The 23,103-nt window shown below is 44.2% G+C and overlaps 1 protein-coding gene across 1 annotated transcript in view; it reads right to left on the bottom strand.

Annotated features, from left to right (window-relative positions):
* The window catches only part of MYO1E (myosin IE), a 190,477-nt gene that overhangs the window by 104,636 nt on the left and 62,738 nt on the right, over positions 1-23,103 (bottom strand). The window contains exons 2-3 of the mRNA XM_006182336.3: positions 9,666-9,809; positions 1,937-2,026 (exon numbers count right to left, since the gene is read on the bottom strand). Of these exons, the coding sequence (XP_006182398.2) occupies positions 1,937-2,026; positions 9,666-9,809 (234 nt within the window). The remainder of the gene's footprint in view (positions 1-1,936; positions 2,027-9,665; positions 9,810-23,103) is intronic.

The following is a 23,103-nucleotide window of genomic DNA, read 5'->3' as shown; positions in this document are numbered from 1 at the left end:
CAGCTCTGAGCCTCATTTTGCAACAACTTACGACAGAGTAAGAGGCCTGGTCCAGAAACTACCACTCGACTCCGGCAAATCAGAGTCGAGTAATGGGGTGGGGTGGGGGTGGGGGGGGTGCTTCAATGCCTGCATTCACGTTAAGCAGTCAAGTAGCCAGTGGGCCTGGTTGTCCATACGTGAGCAGAAGGCTCAGAAGGGAAACTGCCCAGTGAGGGTCTAGTCTATTCCCGGGACAGATGGACTGAATAATTCCATACAGAGATCAAAATAATATGTCATCCTTGCCTTCACCTCGTGGTCAGAAGGGGAAGGATGCACGGATGGGACCTCAGGATACAGTCTTAGATGGGCCTCTTCCAGCCCAGCATTGCTTATACAGGATTATCTTTAATCCCTCTTTGAAAACAGAGAAATTGAGGATTGCAAGAAATAAAAGATGAAAAATGGAAGCAAATGGAGTGGAGAGAAAGCTGTGGGCAGCACAGGGAAAGGTGTGGACAAGTTATTGTTCGATAAGGCTTCAAAGCCGCTCAGCTAGTTACAGTCGACCTTTGCATGCCACTCTTTATTTTTCAAATTGTTTTCCCATCTATGGGCTCAACGTACTTCTCAGCTACCAATGAGAATTATAGGGTAAACATTTCCTTTACCTGATTCTTCCCTTGTCTGAAACCTCTGAAACTCATTGAGATCTCACCTCAACTCCCAGCTCCAACACTCAGTGGATCCGAGAACATTACCTCTTTGAGCCCCAGTTTGCTTATCTGTGAAATGGGGATGGACAGTAACACACAGCCAGCACCCAGGGCTGCTTTATTACCTTTGCAAGTGTAACACAGTACCTGGCACTAAGTGAACACCAATTTTACAACATTCGGTTTCCATTAGCAGTTAAAAATAAATATATTTTCCAAGATTCTAGGGCATTTCTTTAAAGAGAACTCTTCAAAAGAGGAAAGGTCGAAAGGGGATTTATGCAGCAACGCTGTTTTGGAGAACTGGAAGGAAACAACACGAACGCACAGCACTTCCACCCACCCCGCCTTGGCTGTCACTGAGGACGCCAAGCCAGCTCCGTGCCTGCTGCCCCGGGGCCCTGCTGATCAGGGCACCAGGGCCGGGCCCAGCCTCGGCTGACAGTGTTCCCCTTGTGCTGGGCTCCCATAAAGGCAGCATTATCAAAGGTCTTTCGCGTGGCAGCCTCCTTCGGCTCCAGCTACCAGCACCATTCATCTGGCAACAATGGGGTGGGCTCTTGCTCTGGGTAAATTGCCTTCCACTTCAACTGATGAATTCGTGTGGGCTCCCTTTTGTTTGTCTTCCAGGGGTCAGCATTAATGCACGCTCTTGATTTTCTGCTGCAAAGGAAAGAGGGAAGGAAAAAGATGCAGAGCTGGGGAGGTCTGGGGAAGCGATGAGCCATGAAGTGAAATACATTAATTAGGATTACAGGCTTTTTGTTTTTTTTTAAATCACACCACTGAAATGGCTACAGGGCTGGCTCTGAATAGGGTCACATTAATAAATGAAGTAATAAAAGACCCCTTTTTCATGTTCCAGTCATAGCCACAGCTTACATGATTTGGAGAGAGTGGTTCCTGTTGCCCTATTTCTTTCTTTTCACTGATGACTGAATTTTCAGTCCTTAGAATTTTGTGAAGTACATGGAAGGAGGAAGACGCCTGAAGCTGGAAGTCCTACATCCTGTTTAACTCATGTTGTATATGGCCTCCCGATGTTAACAGTCCCATGCCTTTTTCAGCTGTACTCTAAAGAGCAGCACATCGTTAAAAATCAGTGTCACCTCCTTGAGCTTCCCCAATAAATAATTCATAATAAGAAAATGCAAACGCATTGCCAACGTCAAGAAAAACTACCCATGCATCATAAAAGCCCCCGAACACCACAGGAATTTATGTGGCATGGCACTTACCGCTCCTTGGTACATTTCAATTTCCTTTTCCCCAAAATATGGCATCTGCTTGAAAGGGTTGACCGAGATTAATACAGATCCTATATATGTCTGAATTCAAACCCAGTTAAGGTCTATCGTTAATCTTCATAGCTACACAGTTTTTTTAAATTAAGTAACCAAATGCTATCCAGAATTCATAACGGCTGTCCCCACGAAAAGCCCACGTGCTTGTTCTCTAAAAGATTACAAATGAAGGCAAAAGCAATCACCTTAGCCCAGGTTTTGTTCTCCTCCAGGAGGAGTCATGAACTTAGTTACCAAGGTGCTACTAAAAGAAATCATTATTTTAAATGAATCGAAGCACACACAGTGAAGACTGGTGACATGAACGGGCTAGGAAAAGACAAAACAAAACCAATGACCAAGGAGTGAAAAAGAGCAGTTATAATTCCTGTTCTCAAATGCTACTTTTATCTTGGGGCTTTCACATCTCTTAGGTATACTAAAAACAAATTCATTTACGTGTTTAACAAATAGAGGGATATAATAAGATGAACTGAACAGTCCTGCTCTTTAGAAGCTATGGGGAACTGAGCTGTACCGTCTAAGTCGTATTCAGAGCAGAAAATTACAAAACCACAGAGACCAGGTTTAGGGGAAGAAGGTGTTACTTCTGCGTGGGGATTCCAGGAAGGCCCCTCAGAAGGGAACATGTTACATATGTCCAAATAAATTAAGTGTTATTATATAAAATATTTCCATTTATCATTCAACTATCAACTACTTTGAATTGGGTGTCTACGACACACCAGGCATTGTTCCAGATGCCGGGGACATACAGCAGTGAACAAAAGAGACAGAACAGATCAAACTCCCTGCCCTCGTGGAGTTAAAGAAAATCATTTAAAAAATAATAATAATACAGTAAAAAATAAGAAAAAAAGGGCAAGTAACAATAGCAGAAAAAAAACACACACACAGACTCTTTAATCACTGATTTTAAAATGTTTAGACCCAGGACACATTTCACAGAACTAGAACAAATCATAATAAAATTTATATGGAACTACAAAAGACCTAGAATTGCCAAAACATTACTGAAGAAAAAGAAAGAGGCTTGAGGAATAACTCTCCCAGACTTCAGACAATACTACAGAGCTACAGTCATCAAAACAGCATGGTATTGGTACAAAATGTTTAGAAATTCTGCAGTTGGAAGTGTAAAGCATGGAGATTTCCTCCCCTGTGGGGACATTTTTATATTTATATATTCGGACCTGAGCATCGCACAGAGCAGCACAGGGAATCTGGTCAGACTGCCTAACTCTACACCCCCGGTTCTACACTGACCTTGGGCAAGTCACATCTCTAAGCTATGAGTGATGGAGGATGAGGCAAAAAGGACCTACTTGATAGGCATGCTATGAGAATTAAATGAAATAAACAGTACACAGTGCTTAGCACATTGTCTGGTATGTAGTAGATGCAATTTCCTTTATTCATACACTTCAGGATGCACACCTTGTCCCGAATTCACATCTCTGAGATGCAGTGTTGGTAATGTTACTGAACACAAATGAATCAAGTATGGAATGGATCATAAAATACTTAGAAATTAATATTTATACATGAACGTGACAATGGGAAATGATTTGGTTGCAATTTTGCTTGCTTTTTCACCAAACAGAAAGATCTCCAGACTTGAAAAGGGTTGAACATGAAACAGTGGTAGAGAAGATGGGGCCCGTTTTCATAGCACACTCAGATGCACCCAGCGCTGGTCTGGGAGCAGTCCCTGGCACTAAGAGAAATTCAGATGAAGCAGTGAATCATCACTGAAAATCACTACAGAGTCGTGGGAGAAGGGCCAAGAGCAAATGTAGTCCCAAGTGCCAGAGTCAGATGAGGTCAACGACAGATTGGTGGTCTTCTTTTTTTTGAGGTAAAACTTAGAACAGATAAATTTGTTAGAATTATCCAGCAGGCAAGAAGTGTCCATGGTGTTATCGCCAAGACTCAGTATGTGTTGATGATAAAAACAAACACTGATGGAACACATACATGTATACACGGCACTAATCGCACAAGCTCCTAATGACAACCTTGTCACTATTTTAATCCTATTTTACTAGGAGGAAACTGAGGCACAGAGAAATTCTAAAACTTGGTCATGTCACAAGTTAGTAAGTGGCAGAGCTGTGATTCAAACCCGGGCAGTCTGCATCCAGAGTGCATACTCTTAACCAACAAGCTATCCTGTCTTTCTACAGCCAGCAAGTACTGCTGTTGTTAATATTATTATTATTGGTAGAATCACCCGTTAGAGCAAATAAAATACAGAATACCTAGTTCAATATGAACTTCAAATACATAAGGAATAACCTTATAAGTATATATGTGCCAAATATTGTTCAGGACATACTTACACTAAAAAAATTATTTGTTATTTATCAGAAATTCAAACCTGACCAGACGTCCTGTATTTTATCTGGCCATCCTAAATTGGCAGTGCGAGGATCCGATGCAGGGTGGAAGGGGGTTTGAGTAGAGTTTTACAGTCTCTTGCAACTTAGATTCTGTGATTCTTTGAGTACTCAAAACTCCATCTTCCTTTGTTGATTTTTTTTTTTTAAGTATCCTTTCCACAAGGAGGGGACCAAATCAACACTAAATGAATGAGGTCTGGCCCTCATTCTGATTCTCATGTTAAACAAACATAGTGATTCCTATGGTAAGCTCAATGTTCAAGAAATAGAGGGCACTGCTATGACCATCCCCATCTCAGAAGAGGAGGATGTCTATATCTACATCTGTCTCCCCACAGAAAAACAATCGTGGGCAAATAGACTCTTTTCCATGGAGGGCGGTGCTCCTCCCCCAGCGCCACAGGGAATGCTGTGACTGCCACCTGTCCGAGACAAATCGATTGCTGTGTTCAGAGCATAAAGAGGTGCTGGGGGACCCGGACCAAAGCAACCCCCTACCTACCTTGGTTACCCAATACATAAATCTGGACTAGGGTGCCTAACAGCTCCTAGAGGAACCAACATTCTTTTTTACCATTAATAATCTGCTCTGTGAAGAGATATCTTGTAGTCTTGATTTTCACTAGGTAGTCTACATAAATTCTGGTAAGGAGACACTCAAAGAAAAAACCTTTTTTGGAATATTCCAGGCTAACCCTGAATCAATGACTCAGATTAGAAGTGGGATCTCAGGAGGGGTCTCAATGGCACTGTGATCTGGGAGGACACCTGAAAAATAAAGTTTGGTTTGAAATGGATAATGCAGCACCTATCTATGCTCAGTAGCTGTAAAATTACCTAAATCAGAAGAACTGAGACAAGAGAACTGGATTTGGAATTTAAAGGAAAACACATATTTTTCCCACCTGCCTGGGTCTGCAGACACCTCAGCTACCTCCGTGAGAGCACAGGCCATCCCCTGGGTTGGGCCACTTCCCCAGGTAACTCAAATACCCACTCCCACTCCCTGCTGCATAATTCAGGTGTGCCTTTGGGAAAGGCTGTTCCCATCATTGTCTCTAGCCACGTAACCTTTGGCTGGTGCGAAGGTGTGGTCCAAGGTTAATTTTCAAATTGTATGGAGATACACAAGGCTATGGTTTGGAAAAAAGAAAGGAAGAAAGGAAGGAAGGAAGGAAGGAAGGAAGGAAGAGAAGTAAAAATAAACTAAATTCCATCTTATTAAATAGAATGTGTGAGACAGAAGGGGCCCAACAGATCTTGAATTGATTGGTTCCCAAATGCCTTTGTCTGTGGACCCATGAGCTTTTACTGATCTGCAGCAATAAGGACCAAAAGAGAAATAGTGCCCTGAATTTTTCATAAAACCCAGTTTATTCAATACAAAGGACCATCCTTTATTTTTAGATGATTCCCTTCCCACTATGAGAGTTAAAATTCTTTCTTTTATGAAATGTGATGGTACTGCAGCTTGTGTAAATTTGCTTTTAATGGTTATATTAGGCAAAGTTAAGGGTTTAACTTTTTTTTTTTTTTTTTTAACATTTTAATGGCCAGGAAATTCCCCCAAATCACCTACACTGAAGTAGCTGACCTCCCTGGATTTATCACTGAGGTGCAGCAGGGAGGCAGGTGACTTGCATGAAGTTACATGTGTGGAGAATGATCTAGCTGGAATTTGAGCCCCTGGCTCCAGCCCCTGGACACAAGTCCATCCCACCACAGGAGCCACCCCCCGCCCTCCTCTGCCCCCCAACATTAACTGACTGCCGAGGGCCAAACTTCACTTGGAACAACGGCGCTGCCTTGAGTTCCGATTATGCCTGGAGTTTTGGTTGTTCTGGCATAAAGGTCTCAACTCCTAATTCAAGGGCTGAAAATGCCAAGCACACTTGAGTGTGGTCTTTGAGTAAAACCAAGTTTGGAGAAAGTTAGATCAAATGAGTGTGGTGTGCCTCGTACAGGAACTATTTTTGTCAGCCAAGTGGCTATAAATGACGTCTCGCCAAGCAGAGAGTGAATAAATACTGCAAGGTTTCCCTCCTGTATTTTAGAACGTAATTGTAGGAAGTGCAGCGGCATTCAGGAAAAACAGACAGGAAATGAAACCTTCCTGGCCTTGGGATAATAGCTGAAAAAGTGGTTTTTTATGGGTTAACAATGCTAGCATTTTCTAAGTGGATTTTTTTTTCCTAACATGGAACAAAGAAAGTCAGCCTGAATGCATTAACAATTGTTCCAAATACTGACCTTCAGTACAAGACAATGTGCTGTTATTAGATGTAGTACAGGCAAAATGAGCAATTCTATAACTTAATGTAAAATCGAATCCCTTCTTAACTATTAAGCTTAGGAGAAAGAGAACCTCATTTAAAATAATGCACTCTATCATAGTAATATTCCTTTAGCACTGAACTGATAAAGGAGGCTTGTATCACTTATCAGAACAAAAGATTTGCAGTTAGATCCTTGGTATTATTTCATAAACACCCAACAGATGCTGCTCTGTGCTATTGCCGGAAAGCACACTGATGCCGAGTTTCTCATACGCTGAGTGGGCAGAGATTGCTAAAACACGAGGTCTATTAGTGGTCAACTAACTCATTTTCCTGGTAGAACACACGACTAGTCAGTCATTGATTCAAAGACATGAATTCAAAGGCTGGGAATCAGCCCCCTCTATGTGAGTCACTTTAAAATTCTGCTGGCTGAATATAAAAAGCAAGTCTTCCGAGGCAACAAATCTTGAATGAACACTTAATACAATGCACCAGGCCAAAAATTATGCAGGAAACTAAGAAATAAACAATGCAAGGTGATGCCATGTTTTAGCTAAAATTAACAAGAAAGCACATATATGCATCCGTATGTCTATATGTGGTTAAACTGAAAAATATACAACAAGAGGTTAAAAACAAACCTTCTGTGGTGGGATTCCAGGGGTTTTAGTGTTCTCCTTGCTGGTTGATTGCATTTTGTAAATCATGTTAAATGAACATGTATTGCTTTAAAGTGGTTTTTAAACTCTGCTTTTTAAGAGATATGTAAGATACAGTCCCTGTTCTTAGGAGTTTTCTGGTGTCTTAGGGATAAACATTCTATATGGGAACAGTCAGTCTGTCTGGGTTGACGATGGACTGACTGCTGACAACCACTGATGTTTGTTTTTTCTTACCCAGCTGATCAAAAACCATGCCCTTGTAAATAATATAATAAGCTGAGCCCACGTTCTAAAAACATTCCAATAAATAGCGTGTCCAACTACATTCATTGGAAATAACCCTTTTATGAACTTGTCAATAAACCAATCCTCCACTTAAAATGATTTCTATGGTAAAATGCATTTGAATGTCCAATAAGCAACTTTATAACTGAATTTCTGGAACGTAACTCACAAATACGGGAGGAACTTATACACTTGCCTAAGTGTGTTATAATGATAACCAATGCTTACTGCTGGATTCATCACTTCATTTAACCCTCCAACAGCCTCACATGGGAGATTTTATCATCACTCCCATTTAACAGGTGAGGAAATCAAGGGACACAGATCACGAAACTTGTGTTAAGGTCACCCAGCTCCTGCAGAGTAAGGTTCAAGGCGAGGCCGTTCAGATCTATAACCTGCACCAGCTTTGTCCAGCCCATCATCTGCCAGCTTCCATGTGCCATGGGTCTTGCACACAAAAGTGATGAAAACGTTTTAATGATGGCAAGCCCAGACAGATACAGTGAGCCTATTTCAATTTCTGGACCAGATAAAATGAAAACTGACAACTACTTCCATACAATGAAAGAAAGCTCTGCATAGGTATCAAGGAATCAGCGACATTTTTTGGTAAAGGGTCAGAATAATTATTTTAGGCTTTGCAGATCGTATGGACTGTTGCAAGTACTCAACTCCACCACTGTAGCACGAAAGCGACCACAGACAATAAAGTAAACCCACAAGCACTGCTGTGTTCCTCCAATAAAATCCTGCGGTGGGCAGGATTGTGTCAGCAGGTGCTGGGCTCCCACACCTGATCAAGATGCCATTACAATGTGGCCAATAAATCCAAATATACCCATTAATGCCAAGAAAGCAGGGGGTTAGGGATTTAACTACCCAGATAGTTGGTAAAAATTTCCTATGGTAAATAGGAAACAGCACAATATTGGTTAGAAGCATCCAAGTGCCTTGGAATAATGCTAATTTGTATAAAGACCTGGTGGGTTGAACTCCCTCCTCACCAGTGATGAGCCAGGCAGCCATTGCAAAAGTATTGCTGAACAGGCATGGGTGCCTTTACCTAATAATCAAAGGAGTGGTGTAAATAGTAAACAGAAGCTATAGATGTGAAAACTACACCTCCCCAAGGTTTGGGGGTTAAACTCTAAAATGTACGTTACAACAGTTGCAAAGACTCCACTTTTAAAGATCATCAATGACACCACATATTCAGAAGTCACCAAGAGCATCGTGGCTAAACTTTCTGGTACTACTATACAGATTTTTTTTCACAGATCCTTGCTTATCTATGATCAACTCTACAATAATTCTACTAAAAGATCTTTACATGGTAGCACCAAACATAACTCCTCAATCTGGTAGGAACCTAGGCAAATATCACAGTTCTCTGTTTATAATGAAGTCAACACACATTTGAATCAAATTTCCATTCTGAATTTCTCAAAGGCCTACCAAAAAAAAAAAAAAGACAAAATTTGGCAATCTAACATTGAAACATAAAGATCAACTCAAAAACGGCGGGCATTGTCAATAGTTGGTCTTCACTTCTGATGTTGCCTTCAATAAATAGAAGAATGCAGAAAAACTGGCAAAATGGCATATTTTTTGCACGCAGCGATCTCTTTTAAACCTTTTAGGTCTGGACTTAACCGTCTCTGCTTTGCAATTAGGGAGCCACCGCCGACAATTCTGCAGACCTGGACTTTCTCTAGGAAGAGTACCCGTTTGAGATGCCACGTATACGGTTAAAGCACATCAAAGGTATAGTGCCACCGACTGAAGGAGAGGAATACTGTCTGCATCGTGATTTTGTGAAATGCCAAGAAAAAAATCTAGTACCATCCTTGCCCTCCCCACAGCCTAAACCAAGGGACACAAAGTACAAAATGACATTCTCAAACAGTAACAATGATGTGAGCACATAGTGTCAGTTCAGAATTTCAGATGGATCTTATGCTAGGAATTAAGCCATTTTACCATGGACATGTCATCTCACTTAGAACTGTCCAAAGAAACCAATAAAGGATACAAAAATGTAGTCGTCCATGTATCTCTTCTTTAGATTCTCCACAATGGCGTTCTCTGTGATCTTGGAGAGCAGGACCATGTCATCCACGCCACTCTGCTTGACATTGTGACTCTGCCAGTGGTACCGGTAGGCACCTTTGCTTCCCTGTGAACGTGAAACACAATTATTAGGATGGTTTCTTTTGAGGGGAAAAAAAAATGTGACTAAGTTCCCAAATATCCCTTACATCAAATGAGAAGGAGCATTGCTATCAACAGACCTGGATTCAGATTTCACCTTTGCCACCTACAGACCACGTGAAGTGGGGGAAAGTTATCTAAGTGCATTGAGTCACTTAAGCTTCCTCTTTTCTCATCTGTAAAATGGGAGAAATAAGACCCACTTCACAGAGTTGCTGTAAGGATTAAATAAAATAACATGAAAGCACCCAACAGTATCTAGGGTATAGCGTAATAAACGATCAACGGGCTCGGATAATTCCTTCCACCTTATTGTTCGGTAGAATTTACAAGTAAAATAAGCAATGAAACAGAAACGGTCTAAACCTGTTTTGCAAATTATACGATGGAACTCAGAAGCTAAAGGGTATGTATCACACAACGGCTCAGTCATGTTGTCACAATTCCTCAGGCCAGCTGAATTGCTTTCCCTCCATAAACTTATCACTGACCGTGTAATATAGGCCTTTCACATTCAAAAGATAAGTTACAGTTTGATGGCCAATCCCTGCTGTATTAACAAAGAAATGGACAGGGTGGCCTACACACAATCGCAGAACATGCTACGGACAGGAGGGCCTCATCTAGCCCCACGGCCTCCTTGGGTAAGTGGAGTTGTGGCCTTCATCTCCTTGCTGAAGTTACAACTTAAGACCAGAGGTAGCCTCTGAGCACCCCTGTGGGCCGGAGAGCTTGCCATCACGTGGCGTCTCTGCAGTGGAATCCCCCATGTGTTCAGCTATGTGCTAAGCCCCAGGGTTAGGGGCAGATGAGAGCGCTGTAGTGGCGGCACTTGGGAAGCTCATGGTCTGTTGAAGGACCTAGATACCCAAATGATTCACGATTTGTGCATCAGCAACAGTCAGTATGTAAACACATGTAAAATGGGTGTTCCGGGAGGGGGCAGAAACTCCTCTGTCCTGGGAGGCAGAAGTAACTTCCCGGAGAAGGTGACATTTGAAATGGATCTAAAAGATTTTGAATCTGCCAGACAAGACTAGGCAAGGAAGGGTATTTATTATAATCTACATTTACAGGGCTAAAAAAAAAAGCCAATACATATGAAATAACGACAAACAATGCATGGCAAGGTATCAGACTGTCCCTTCCCTTCAGACCCTTTGTGCATCCAGTGTCACACGCTGGGCAAGTGTGGTGAGCACTGAACTAAGCAAGACTCGGCTCCTGCCTCCTTCTCAGGAGATCACTTTTGGGGGGAGTTTGGAAAAAAGGAGAAAAAAATTCTGAATAAGCATATCTAGAAAGGCCACCTGCTCAAACGTCAAAACTAAGAATGAGAAAAGGTAATGGGCCCTTTGAGAGAAAGGGGAGGTGGAAGGAAACAAGATAAACATTTTAAATTTCATTTTGAAAAATTATTTAATGCTGCAGGCAGTAAGGGTCCTTTAATATCAGCAAATTCTAAGAGGCTCTGGGAAAATCCCTTATTAAAAACCAGCCAAGGAAGGGGCCACCATAGGAAAAGTGCCATGTGTCCACACTCCAGAAGAGGGTTCTGGAAAGCTTGCCACCCATGAGTGCTGCCTTGCAGAGGGAAACGGTTTATATGATATATTTGACTTTCTCAGAACCACATGCGGCATCAGTTCTACAAAATTACCTCAAACCTCACCACTCCTCCTTCCTCTTGGGGCAAAACAGAAAGAGAGAAAAGCACTGGCCACAGCATGACTCACTGGATCTCAATCGACTCGATTTCCAACCAGGGAAAGATTCCTGGAGCCTCCTCCCCTCCTCCACCCTCCCTCCTTTTCCAGCTTGAATATTCTTTCTATGCAAATTACTCTGGATGCAAAACTAAGGTCCTAGAGCAACTAACCAGTAGATGTGTTTGTTTACTTGTTTGTTTATTTGCTTTTAACCCCAATAAGTATCCATCTACTTAAGAGGCCAAAAATGTTATTTTCTCTTTAAAAACGTAAGCACGGTTGAACAAAACCAAAGGACCATTAAGAAGCTGTTATTTAACGTCTGCAAAGTACAAGAAGTGGAGGAGCTGTGTGTCACAGTGTGTTTGTTTGTACTGGTCCCCAGAAATGCCTTCTCTAGGTAACCCAAGTAGGTCTTGGTGTCCAATCCAACCTTTTCTTCTCTCAATCCAGAGTGATGAGTTACTGCTTGCCCCATCTCAGAGGTAATGTCCTCTTTCTATTGGCAGTTACCCACCCCCCTCACCCACCCCAGTAAAACAGGGCTCCTTGTGAAGTTCATTGATTCTCATGGTCTCAAATATCCCTCTGCACTAAAGAGTCCCATCCCTGGGTGGGTCTCCAGACTTCTATCTGCAAGAAGATAAAGGACCAATAGTATGATTGACAGTTACTGTAAGTAAGGCAATGAACCATTTGATTGGAGGCAGTCACTCCTTCTGCTATTCCAAACAACCCTACGAGAGAGGGGTTAACATGCCCAGACGACATGCAAGGAAACAGATGTTCCAAACAGGAAGCAGCAAAGGCAAGACATGAACAAAAGTCTATGATTATAAACTCAACCAAACACCATGGTTTCTTCACACTGTCTCCCTAGTGACCTACTGGGTATTTCCACCTGGTAAGTTTAAATGGCAACAGAATGACAGACCGTTTCCAATACCAAATTTGTCATTAAAAAGACAAACAGTTGGCTGCATCCACAGATTCAACCCACCATGGACTGCAGCTAAGGAGGGTCAACAGTAGGATGCCATTTTATAGAACAGACTTGAGCATCCAGGGATTTTGGTATCCGTGGTGGTCCTGGAAACAATCCCCGGCAGACACGGAGGGAGGACCGTACATCTTTGATAATGACCACCTTCTCTTAGCATCAAACACTAAAAAAACACTGGAGCTATTTTTCACTTGACATATTTTGTATATCCAGCTGGTCACCAACCTCTCTCTCTCCCACACTTTACCCCAGGCAATTATAGTTATATATGTGAACTCACTCAATCTTCACAATCATCCCCATACTGTATATTATCATCTCCTTCCGCTGATTTTTTAAAGTAAATTGCCCAAGGTCTTGTAGCTTGTCTTTATTAACCCCCATACTTACTATGCCTTTCACCAATTCAGTTGAGGTAAAGGGAAGGAGTGAAGGTAGGGGTAAGGCTGGGAACAATTTGAGCCTTTGGGGGAAGGCTGACCCACCCAGGGTGCCGAGGACAAGGGCAGAACCCACTGACAGCTAAATGAATGAAAGCTGGGCTGGCCCGGGCAGTGCCAGCACAGGTGAGAGCTGGATCAGGGAAGCTGGAAACCAAATACGAACGCACAGGCTCTCATCCCAGCCCAGGGAAGCTTAAAAGTCCCCCACAGTGAAAAAGAAGAGCTGCTCTGTTTTTCTAGAGGGGACCACAGTGTTTGATCATAGCGTGACTTGCCCAGAGGCCTTCCTTGGAACACAGCCACTGACGGGCAGTAAGTGGGGAACAGCATGGGAAAGCGTTATTCTTCTAGGACAGTAGGCTGAGCAATGTTTCCGGGACCTGAGCAATGTTTCCGGGACAAATGGCTCTGGCCCTTTTGTTTCTTCCTTCCACCCCCGACTGGGAAGGTAGGGGGCAGGACGGGCCGCCACGCGTGCTGGGAGGAGAAACAGAGGGACGGGGACCTCCCCGTCCGTGCGGAGGCGGGCCACTGTCCTCAGAGGGCAAAGGTCCAGTTTACCAGGTTATCACCTCAACAAGACTCAGCTTCCTTCTCTTCTGTGGACTTTGTGGGTGGGTACGTTCCTTTTGTTTTTCCACTAAAAATGGTAACGTTTGCAACAAGTAGGGGCACTCAGCAAGGTATTTCATTTCCCAGGCAGGTCTTGATGACTGAAGCACAGCTGGACAAAGGACGGCACGCAGCGGCTGATGGTCAGGTAAGAGATGCTAATTATGCCCACAACAATGATGATAATGAAGAAGATACTCTCAGCCCTGAAAGGGATTACAAATTACAAGGGAGATAATTCCCACGGTGTAAGGATTGAGCACAGCCTTTCTTGGATCCACGTTGACTTTCTAATGACGATTCAGTTGATTAAAAAGCACGGATTTACACGCAGGTTCTAGAAAGTGAGGTACGCCCACGCCCACACCCACCTAATGGTCCGGTGTGTGCCTCACGTTGAAGAGGCGGCACCCGGACACAGGAGTCCCTGCTGCGGAGGAAGAACCTGGACCGATTTAAAAGGCAGATGTCCTGAATGGGCGTGGGTTTACCAGGTGGGGACTGAGCAAAGGTGAGTCAGCGCACAAAGGCTGGCTCTGTTCTCCCCTGAAAGCCAACCTGTGCTCCCCGAGGAGGCCCCAGGGCGGCCCTGCCCACGCAGCCCGGCTCCGCAGTCACTCTCACCAGTGTCTCCGAGCCTTTTTCTTCTTTGGTTCATCCAGGAGAAAGGAGGAGACAACACGCTGGGTAACCGGAGTCCTTCAAACGCCCTTCAGACACCCAGAAAAGGGAGGCCATCAAAGTGCTGTGTAAACACGAGAGACTGTTGGGCAGGGCCTGGGGGAGGGGTGACCAGAAATGCCCTCAGCCTCTTCTAGATTTCTCTAGGGAACGGTGGAGGCAGGAATCAAAACTTCAGTCACACAGACCAACATATAAACCATTAACTAAACAGGAGTAAAATTCACACCCTCTTTCCTCCAGCAATTGTTGTTGTCTTGTTTTGGGAGGGGAAGTAATTGGGTTTTTAGTTACTTATTTTTAGTGGAAGTACGGGGGATTGAGCCCAGGACATTGTGTATGCTGGGCACACACTCTGCCACTGAGCTACACCCTCCCCACTCCATCAATTTTAATTCTAGGACTTTATCTCAAGACCTACCAAGTGTGCCAAGATGTAGGTACAAGGTTGTTCACTGTAGCACAATCTAATGGGGGAAAACTGGGCACACGGTTTACGACTGATTAGAACATAGCCCACTCTGCAAAAAGGAGGGTCTACGCTGTCATTAAAAGGAATCCACTTGTGCTGACGTGGAAAGATCTTCCAGATCCACGGCTTCGGGAACATAGCAATTGATTTGTGGATTAAATCTTGAATGATCGCATTTGTCTCAGTTTTTAAAAAGACATGTTTTAATTGGCTTTTTTTTTTTGAAAGATTCACAAGGTTCCATTGGGGAGAAAGCCTGGACTCTAGGGAGAAGGATGACTTCTACTTTCTCCTTTTTTTTTTTTTTGATTGAAGTATAGTCAGTTACAATGTGTCCATTTCTGGTGTACAGCACAATGTTTCAGTCATACACAAACATATATTTATTTCATATTCTTTTTCTTTATAGGTTACTGCAAGATATTGAACATAATTCCCTGAAGACGCACCTTTCTTCACACTGAACATTCTGAAATTAGGATGTGTCTGTCTTATCATCCATGCTGTGTCACAGCGTACCTGACAACGAGTAGCACCTTGGGCTTAATGAATTAAGACACAGAACACTTACGAGAGGCCAGGCCCTGTCCTACGCACTTTACAAATGTAAGTCATTGTTTAATATCATCAAAGATATTATGAAGATTTCAGTTATTCTGGAAGCAGCATGCTGTGCGTTACTATCACCTCAGGAGTTGTACAGAGGTTTCGCTGGTGGGGCTGATGATTGCCCAGTTCTAGAGGCTGTGCTGTGATCATTTCTGTACCTGCTGCCCTCGCCCCCTTCCCAAACAGCATGAGAGTGAGTGTCCTGGCCGACAAGCAGCTCACAGCAAGCTGCCCACAGCAGAACACAACTCGGCAGAGCAAGGGAATTTCCTCTTCAATTTGTGAAGGCATGTTCAATGTGCATCTCCTTCCATCGGAAAGTTCCTTCAGTATTAAGACCACTGAAGCCGGAGGGTGCCCCCACCTCTACCACCACCACGGCCCAGGGGGGATGTGTCCACCCCAGGGGATTACAATGAACTCTGGCCTTTATTCACATACACTCTACTCCAGTGTCTCCTAAACCTCATTTTCAACTACTTTTACAACTTCCCTTCACCCAAGTTCTGCCAGACCTATCTTCAAATTTTTGCATAAACTGTCCTTTTTAATTTGACTAACTCCTGAACAACCATCTCCATAAAACCACCAGTTTTATTTCTTCAGTGTGTTAAAATGATAATGAAGAGATATGATTTAAAATACACAACATGGAGCTGTACATATCGACCTCACCATCCACCGTGGTGCCCTGTCCAATGTGGGGACCCTCTGCCACTCTCTCCTGGGCCGGTTCCCACCAATTTCAAGTCTAGCCACTAGGAATTTAAATGACTTCTATTTCCCAGAAGTATTTTTCTCTACTGTCAAAAATCTCACAAGGCAAGACCAGATTCCCCTTCAGATAGCAGTTGTGAGGCCATGGTTATGTTTTCACAAGTAGAAACTGCTCTCTATTCGTGTCCCAAATCCCCGCACTTCTCATCAGGGGTCCCAAGAGCCCTCCTCCAGTCCTGTCGCCTCAGAAAACCCTCCCAGCCACACGTGGGACATTGAATGAGTCCCCCGGGAGAGGGCTTGCCTTGAGGCTGTCCAGGAAATTCTCCCTCAAGCATCTGCAATTTATTCTCCCTGGGGAAGCACTTCCTACGAGACTCATCGACACTGCTCCGTCCTTTTCCCTCTGAATCTCTAGGAAATCTGGGGTAGTGGCTCTCTCCCCTGCGGCACACAACAGCTAATTCTCATTACATACCAGCAGCGTTCTGAACATTTATACAAGATAATTCATTTAATCCTCACCAGTTTACCAGGCAGGCCCAGAGAAGTTGAGTGACATGCCCACCCCCAGCAGCTGGGCTTCAAACCCAGGCCAACGGGCTCTCAACTCTTTGCACCTAACGGTTATACCTACTGCCTCCTGTAAGGAGGTCAGTGCTGGAAACAGCAAGAATTATAAAGTTAACAGTCACTGCTTTATCGCATGTTGACTACTTGCCGCGTATCAACTTCTTTTATCTGCCCAGCAGCACAAAGCAGATACTTGTATTTACTGGGACGTGGGGTACCTTGTGCAAAGTCCAGCACAGAGGAGCCCACAGAGCGAGCAGTCTGGCTCTACATGGCCTTGGGCTCACGTCTGCCCCCTGGGGACACGTCCCCAGCAGGCGGGGCAATGCCGGGCACATGGTCATGCCCAATGAGTAGCAGTCGGGCTGATGAATTCCGGGCAATTTGGCTCATCTTAGAACAAGGTGTATCTCACTGTGGCAGCTGTCTGTGGGGGAAATGGGGGTCCTGTATCCAGAGTCTGCCCCAAGGAAGAAAGAAGTTTCTAAAGCTGTCTATTGCCCCCAGTCCAGGAGATCAACGGGAAAAGATGTTCTCCTCTTTTCTCCTCTTAATTGTCCACCAGCATCCAGGTAAGGAAAACAGTCTAATTTTAACCACAGGGTGAAGACATTTCAAGCTCCTGAACAAAATGAATCAAATGGTTGAAATTCCTTTATATGACAAGTGCTCATTTTACTTCTGTTTCCATCTATAATTTAATCAAAGAAATGAAGACGAGTCACGCTGATTGATGTCAGTGTCTGTCTTTTCAGCTGCAGTTCTGCTGGCCGGACACCATGTCAGGCACTGATCGATCCCTTCAGGGACCTCCCAGTCGTCACCTGTGCTTTCGAGCATAAAGGTTGGAGAATACGATCTAGTAATCTAGTAACTGATTAGAATCAGCAGATTTGGATTCAAGTATGGGCCCTACCTCTGTGACCTTGGGCAAGGTCCACTTCATGTAATTTTACGCTTCACAATTAAGGCAGTCTATTAATACACATGTAAATGGGATTTAGGTTTTGCATCACTACTGACGGGACTTTATTCATAGACTCATAAATCAAGAAAACAAAATCCTATCAGACTACACGTCCTGATCTTTGGTTTGAAAATTACAGCCCCTGAAGCAATGTCCGCTGCTCAGTAAATTTCTTGATTTGAAGTAAGAAGCCAAGGTAACGATACGGGCAGACCAGGCAGAAATACCAGCACTGCTAACTCTGATTCATATTATTAACTGAAATGGAAGTAACAACAGGGAGGTCATTGAGCAATTCTGCTTAAAAGGAACAATTACTCTGTAGCATGGAATAAATTCTAATTTAAACAATATTTTGAGGAAAAAGAAAAATATGTAAAGACTTGGACTGCAGCAGAGTTGATGTCAATCTGAGTAAAAGCAGCCTTCCAGGATGTACTGTCCTTCACAGCATCTTTCTATACTGATTGCAAAATATGCATTATTTATGTCATGCAAAATGGCGGAGGTACGACAACACAAGATAATCAACTCGTTTGATGTATTTTTTTTCCAAACATAATTTAATATTTCTGAAAAATGAACTTTGGGCATATCTGCACAAGAAAACTCAGGATGTGTTTCAGGATGTGCTGGGTGGGGAGAAGGGTCTGGAATGTGATTGGGGTGTCTCGGGGTATGGGCAGCCCTTGTCACAGATTAGCCATGGGGGTACTGAGTCCAGGATAAAAGCCACGCTCAGGGGTGGAGGGCACCCCACAAGCAGCAAGGTCAGAAGTAAGAAATGCCTTCCACACCGTCTCCTGCTGTTGGTGAGGGCACATCTGGACCTCTGCTTGCTTGATCTGGCCTGATCTACAGCACACAGACGCCACGCTCTTCTAGGGGCAAAATGGAGCCAAAAGGTCTAACAGCTTTTAGACCAGACATGTTTACTAGATCCAGAGAGATCTGGGGAGGCAGAGAGGCTTGCTCACAGGGCGACAGAGAGGAGGGTTCTGTGGGCACATCTCAGGGAGAGATGACACCAGAGCACCCCCAATGGGCACTGCGGATCGGTGTCACAAGGGTCCTGAAGGCCCAGGGCAGCTCCAGCTGTGAAGATCAACACCGGGCCCACTTCTCATCCCTCTCATGGCCCAGTGGAGGACACAGGACCCAGCTTGTCATGTCTTCTCATGATGCATACATATCTTGGACTTCAGGAACGGAACAAAAAAAAAAAAAAAGAGGTTGGGCTACAGGAAGTTAGAAGTGGGTGGAGAGAATCACGTATCTGCACGTTAATTCAATTAAAAGCCCTAGGGCAGACAGGAAAGCAGGCCTGTCCCGTTATCAGCTTATCTCTCAGAAGCCACACCTGCACCGCAGAAGGCCAGGCCAGCACGGAGGTGCGCGGTCGGAGATGGGCTTGGGTGGGGACGGGCGTGGGCACCTGCACAGCAAGGAGCAAAGACCATAAGTCTTGTATTTCTGTTTCCTGTGCCTACGGGATTTCCAAGGGGCTCTTACCAACTACCTGCGGTGCACCCACCCTCCTCAGTTCAAAAAGCAAGTTCTAGGGGTGCATTTACAAAGACAAAAAGAAAAACCAATTTGGGAGATCAGCGCGGCTTCACTGTGAATTTACCCGAGACCCTCGTCACTGTGTTCTTCCAGGGTTGACAGAGGCCACCAATAAGTAGACTTGGACATCCACTGACCAATGTAAATCCTTACCAAAGTTCAACTGCAAGCAAATCCAGATTTTTTAAAATACAAAAATTGTACAGGAAGGTAAAGAGAGGTTAGGCAGAGGGAGAGAGCAGCCCCTTCTCTCTGAGTGCAAGGGGTTCTCAACAGCTGTCTTAGTACTACAACTGAAAAGACTCTTAAGGAAGCTAAATGGTTCAAGGGCATTTAGTAAAAATGGCATTGCAAGGATTCCAATCTCTACACCTCAGTTTCTTTTTCTGTAAAATGGGGATGAAAGCAGTATCTACCACTCAGGGCTTTTGAGGGTGTTACATAAGATCAGGCATGGAGAGTTCCTGTTACACTGTCTGGCCCACTCTAAGTGCTAAGCAAAGTTGTTGTTAATAATAATAAGTGAACTGGGAACACTGATAGCCAGAAATAGTGCTCTGATTGCGTATCTGATGTTTCAAGAAAGAATACTGTCATCTCATCTGGCTAAGGTAACAGCAGAGACAGGATGCAATAAAAAAAAAAAATACGGGCCTCAAAGTTTCACAATGCCCCAGTGATGCGTCATCACATAACACGTAAGATATCTGAACCCAGGATTCTCTGAGAACAGGGATCCACTGCGGCAGAGTAGAAGAAAGACAGTCACTGCAGAGAAGACACATAGGGAACTTAACAGGCTGAGCAAAAAGGAAAGCTGTGACGAAGCAGAGTGAGGACCACGAGTCACAGACGGATGCCTTACAGGCAAAAAAGCAAAGGTGTTTAAACAATCCACAAAGGACGAGGGGTAAGGAAGGGGCACAATACTTCCATATTTACATTCAGAATCCTAAAAGTTTATAGCTGGAGAGGGCCTTCGCCTGTTCGCCCACCAGCCCAAAGCTCTTACTGCACAGGTGAGGGATCTGAGGCCCAGAGAGCTAATGTGTCCATGGTTTCAGCCCCTTAGCAGCAGAACCAGGACTAAAACTCAGGTTTTCCAGCTCCCAGTCCAGCACCGTGCAGCCCCTCCCAAGCAAACCTGTACACAGCAAAGGTTTGGATCATCCACAGAAATTCTGAGAACAATCAAAGGAGTCTAGGCATTTAAATATTTAAAATTTCTCAAATAATAAACATGATCATTTGTGAACCGTGACCTTCCAGCAGTCAGACTGCATCAGGGCACTGGTGTCCATCCAAATAGTAAATATTTGAAGAGCTTAATTTCTTCTTAGTTTTTAATATTAAAGTAAATGTGAACAGAAGTTTTAATATCTGCTTTCCAGTGGGTTATCCTCCACACAAAGGTGCACAGACTCCACACTTGGGGGACCACTTTCCTAGAACCCCTTACCTTCCACCCAAGATACAGCCCTCTGTTTGTAGGGGAAAAAATGTCAAGGCATTGGCTTAAAAAATCAGAAACAAGTAGGGAAAGGAGGCAGGTAATCTCCAGAAGATGAGGGTAAATGCCTGCAGAAATTGGAAAACTGTAATCTGACTAGAGATCTCTGGCTGTAGGATTCCATGGGGCTCCTTCCAATAGTGACTTTCTGCTGCCAGAATCACTAAAATTGAAAACAAAACACAAGCTAACCATGTCTGATGTGATTATGGGGCATGGGTGGGTCACAGCAGCTTAAAGTTCACAACTCCATTTAAAACAAAAAAAAACCCAAGACAGCTTTGGTGATTGCTCACTGTGTTCTGTGAATTACAATACAGCAGTGAAAAGGCAACCCATGTCATTTAGAGGTGGGGCCACAGGGTTTAGGGAGCAGGGAGTGGGCACGGCTTTTCTTGAGCACCTACTATGTGCCGAACACTATGTTAGATGCTTTGTTTCATTTGGTATCAAAAGAACTATAGGACCAGGGAGGTACTCTGAACGCCGGGGAACAGATGAAAAGATTGACCAGAGAGTCATGGAGTCACTCTGTTTACATCGAGGCCATGGTGGATGACAAACAAAAAGGATTCCCCACTCTGTGAAAATGTCTCAGGGGAACCATTCTCTGAGAGCGAGACTTGGGGGTAGGGGGTGGCAGGGAGGGCAGAGCTCAGTGGTAGAGGCCCTGGGTTCAGTCCCCAGTACCTTCATTTAAAAAAAAAAAAGAGAGAGAGAGTGAGGTTTCAAAGGCAGCACTTTGGCTCTGGAACAGAGATTGCCTCTCTCAACAGGGGCAGCTGAGGCACAGACAGGACTGACTCGTACAAAGAACACAGATGCCGGGAGAAGCCTCAGTGACATGGAGAGACCCGGCGGGCGGAGCCACCCCGAGACACGGGGCCTCTCTGCCTTCAAAGGACTCCTCACGGCCAGCCTCGAGGCCAGAGCCCCACACCCTGGTCTTCAATTCAGTGCGTGCAGGCATCACATCCAAAGTTCTCTGGGGAACAGACGATGGTTTCCCTTTGTGCCAAAGGTGCCTCCGCCTCTCGGCACAATAAGGACACTCAAATCTGTTAAAAATAACCTCACAGAAATCCTCGCTGGGACAAACCGGGCAAGACAGACATGCTTTGCCACAACAGTCCCACTTAGCAGTCCGCTGGAGGAGGGACTTGTGGCAGAACTTCCAAGGCCAAACTGCAGGCCGCCGTCAGCCCTGCAGAGTCCACAGTCGGGGGCGAACTCTGGTCCTCCTCGTAGGGGACAGGAATGAGACTCAAGGGGGCTGGGACTGACACACCCACGATCCCGAAGCAGTAGTAACAGAAATCGCTTTATGCAAGAATTGAGACCAACGGCGAGAACGGCTCTCTGCGTCAGGTAGAGACTGTGCCCGACTGCTTATGTAGAAAACAGTGGTGCCCACTCTGGGGCAGGACAGGGAACAGAAAGTAGATGTCAACGTCACCACCTCACAAAGAGGTCTGCGCTCAAAAACTGCCAGCAAGACCACAAGTGGATTTGCAAAAACATTTGCATGATTTCTGGCTGCAAAACTGCTGAAAGGATTTGTACTAAACTCGGCTCCCAAATGCACAAAAGTCCCCTTTTCTACCCGAACCTGAGATCCAAACTATGAGATGTAACTCTAGCAGCTCTGATACTCTCCATATCTACAGTCTCCCTGGCTGTGACCCCTTCTCTTCCTGGGAGTGGGGCCAAAAGCACAGTATTACTTACTGATCAAACAGTCAACACCCAGAGATACCTGGGAGTGACCACACGTCGATTAAGGTTCACTGGAATCAAAAGCAAAATGGAATCACCCTTTGCTTGATGGCGGTTGGCTGGGTTTAAGATACAAAAGTAGCTGCTAGCTTCGCACTGAAAAGAAAAGCTCATTTCAATTTTTTTTTTTTAAATTCGGTGCAGCCAGAAGAGTACAAAGGTTAGAAAAGACAGAAAGAGCTTGAGATCCTTAGAGAGATAAAAGGCCAATGATTTAAATTAAACATGCGGGAAACATTAAAGAAGGGAAGGACATGAACCAACCCTAGAGATATAAACATACAACAAAGAAAAGCCGTTTGATCACAGGACAAGCCGTGTGAATAAATAAAATAAAATACCATAAATGCTCTAAAGGGAAAAAAAATTAAATAAGAAAAAAGTTTTCTTCCAACTTTCATTCTAAAGAAACCACGGCTCTTTTGCTTGGTGTAACTACAGATCACAGGCTTCAAAGCTAAATTCAGCTTTGAAAAACCTAGGTAACATTCCCTAGTTTTAAAAAAAATGTCAGGGAGCCCACCATTTGCTATCCGTGGATGAATTCTGTTTGGTGGGTGGGTTTGCTTTGAGTGGCTGTGAACAAAGGCAAGGGTGATTTTATTTTATTTTTTTGTCATT

The sequence above is a fragment of the Camelus ferus genome, chromosome 6, assembly GCF_009834535.1.
Source record: "Camelus ferus isolate YT-003-E chromosome 6, BCGSAC_Cfer_1.0, whole genome shotgun sequence".
Lineage (NCBI taxonomy): Eukaryota > Metazoa > Chordata > Mammalia > Artiodactyla > Camelidae > Camelus > Camelus ferus.
Note: the sequence above shows the minus strand (reverse complement) of the source record. Positions and strands in the feature narration are given on the sequence as shown.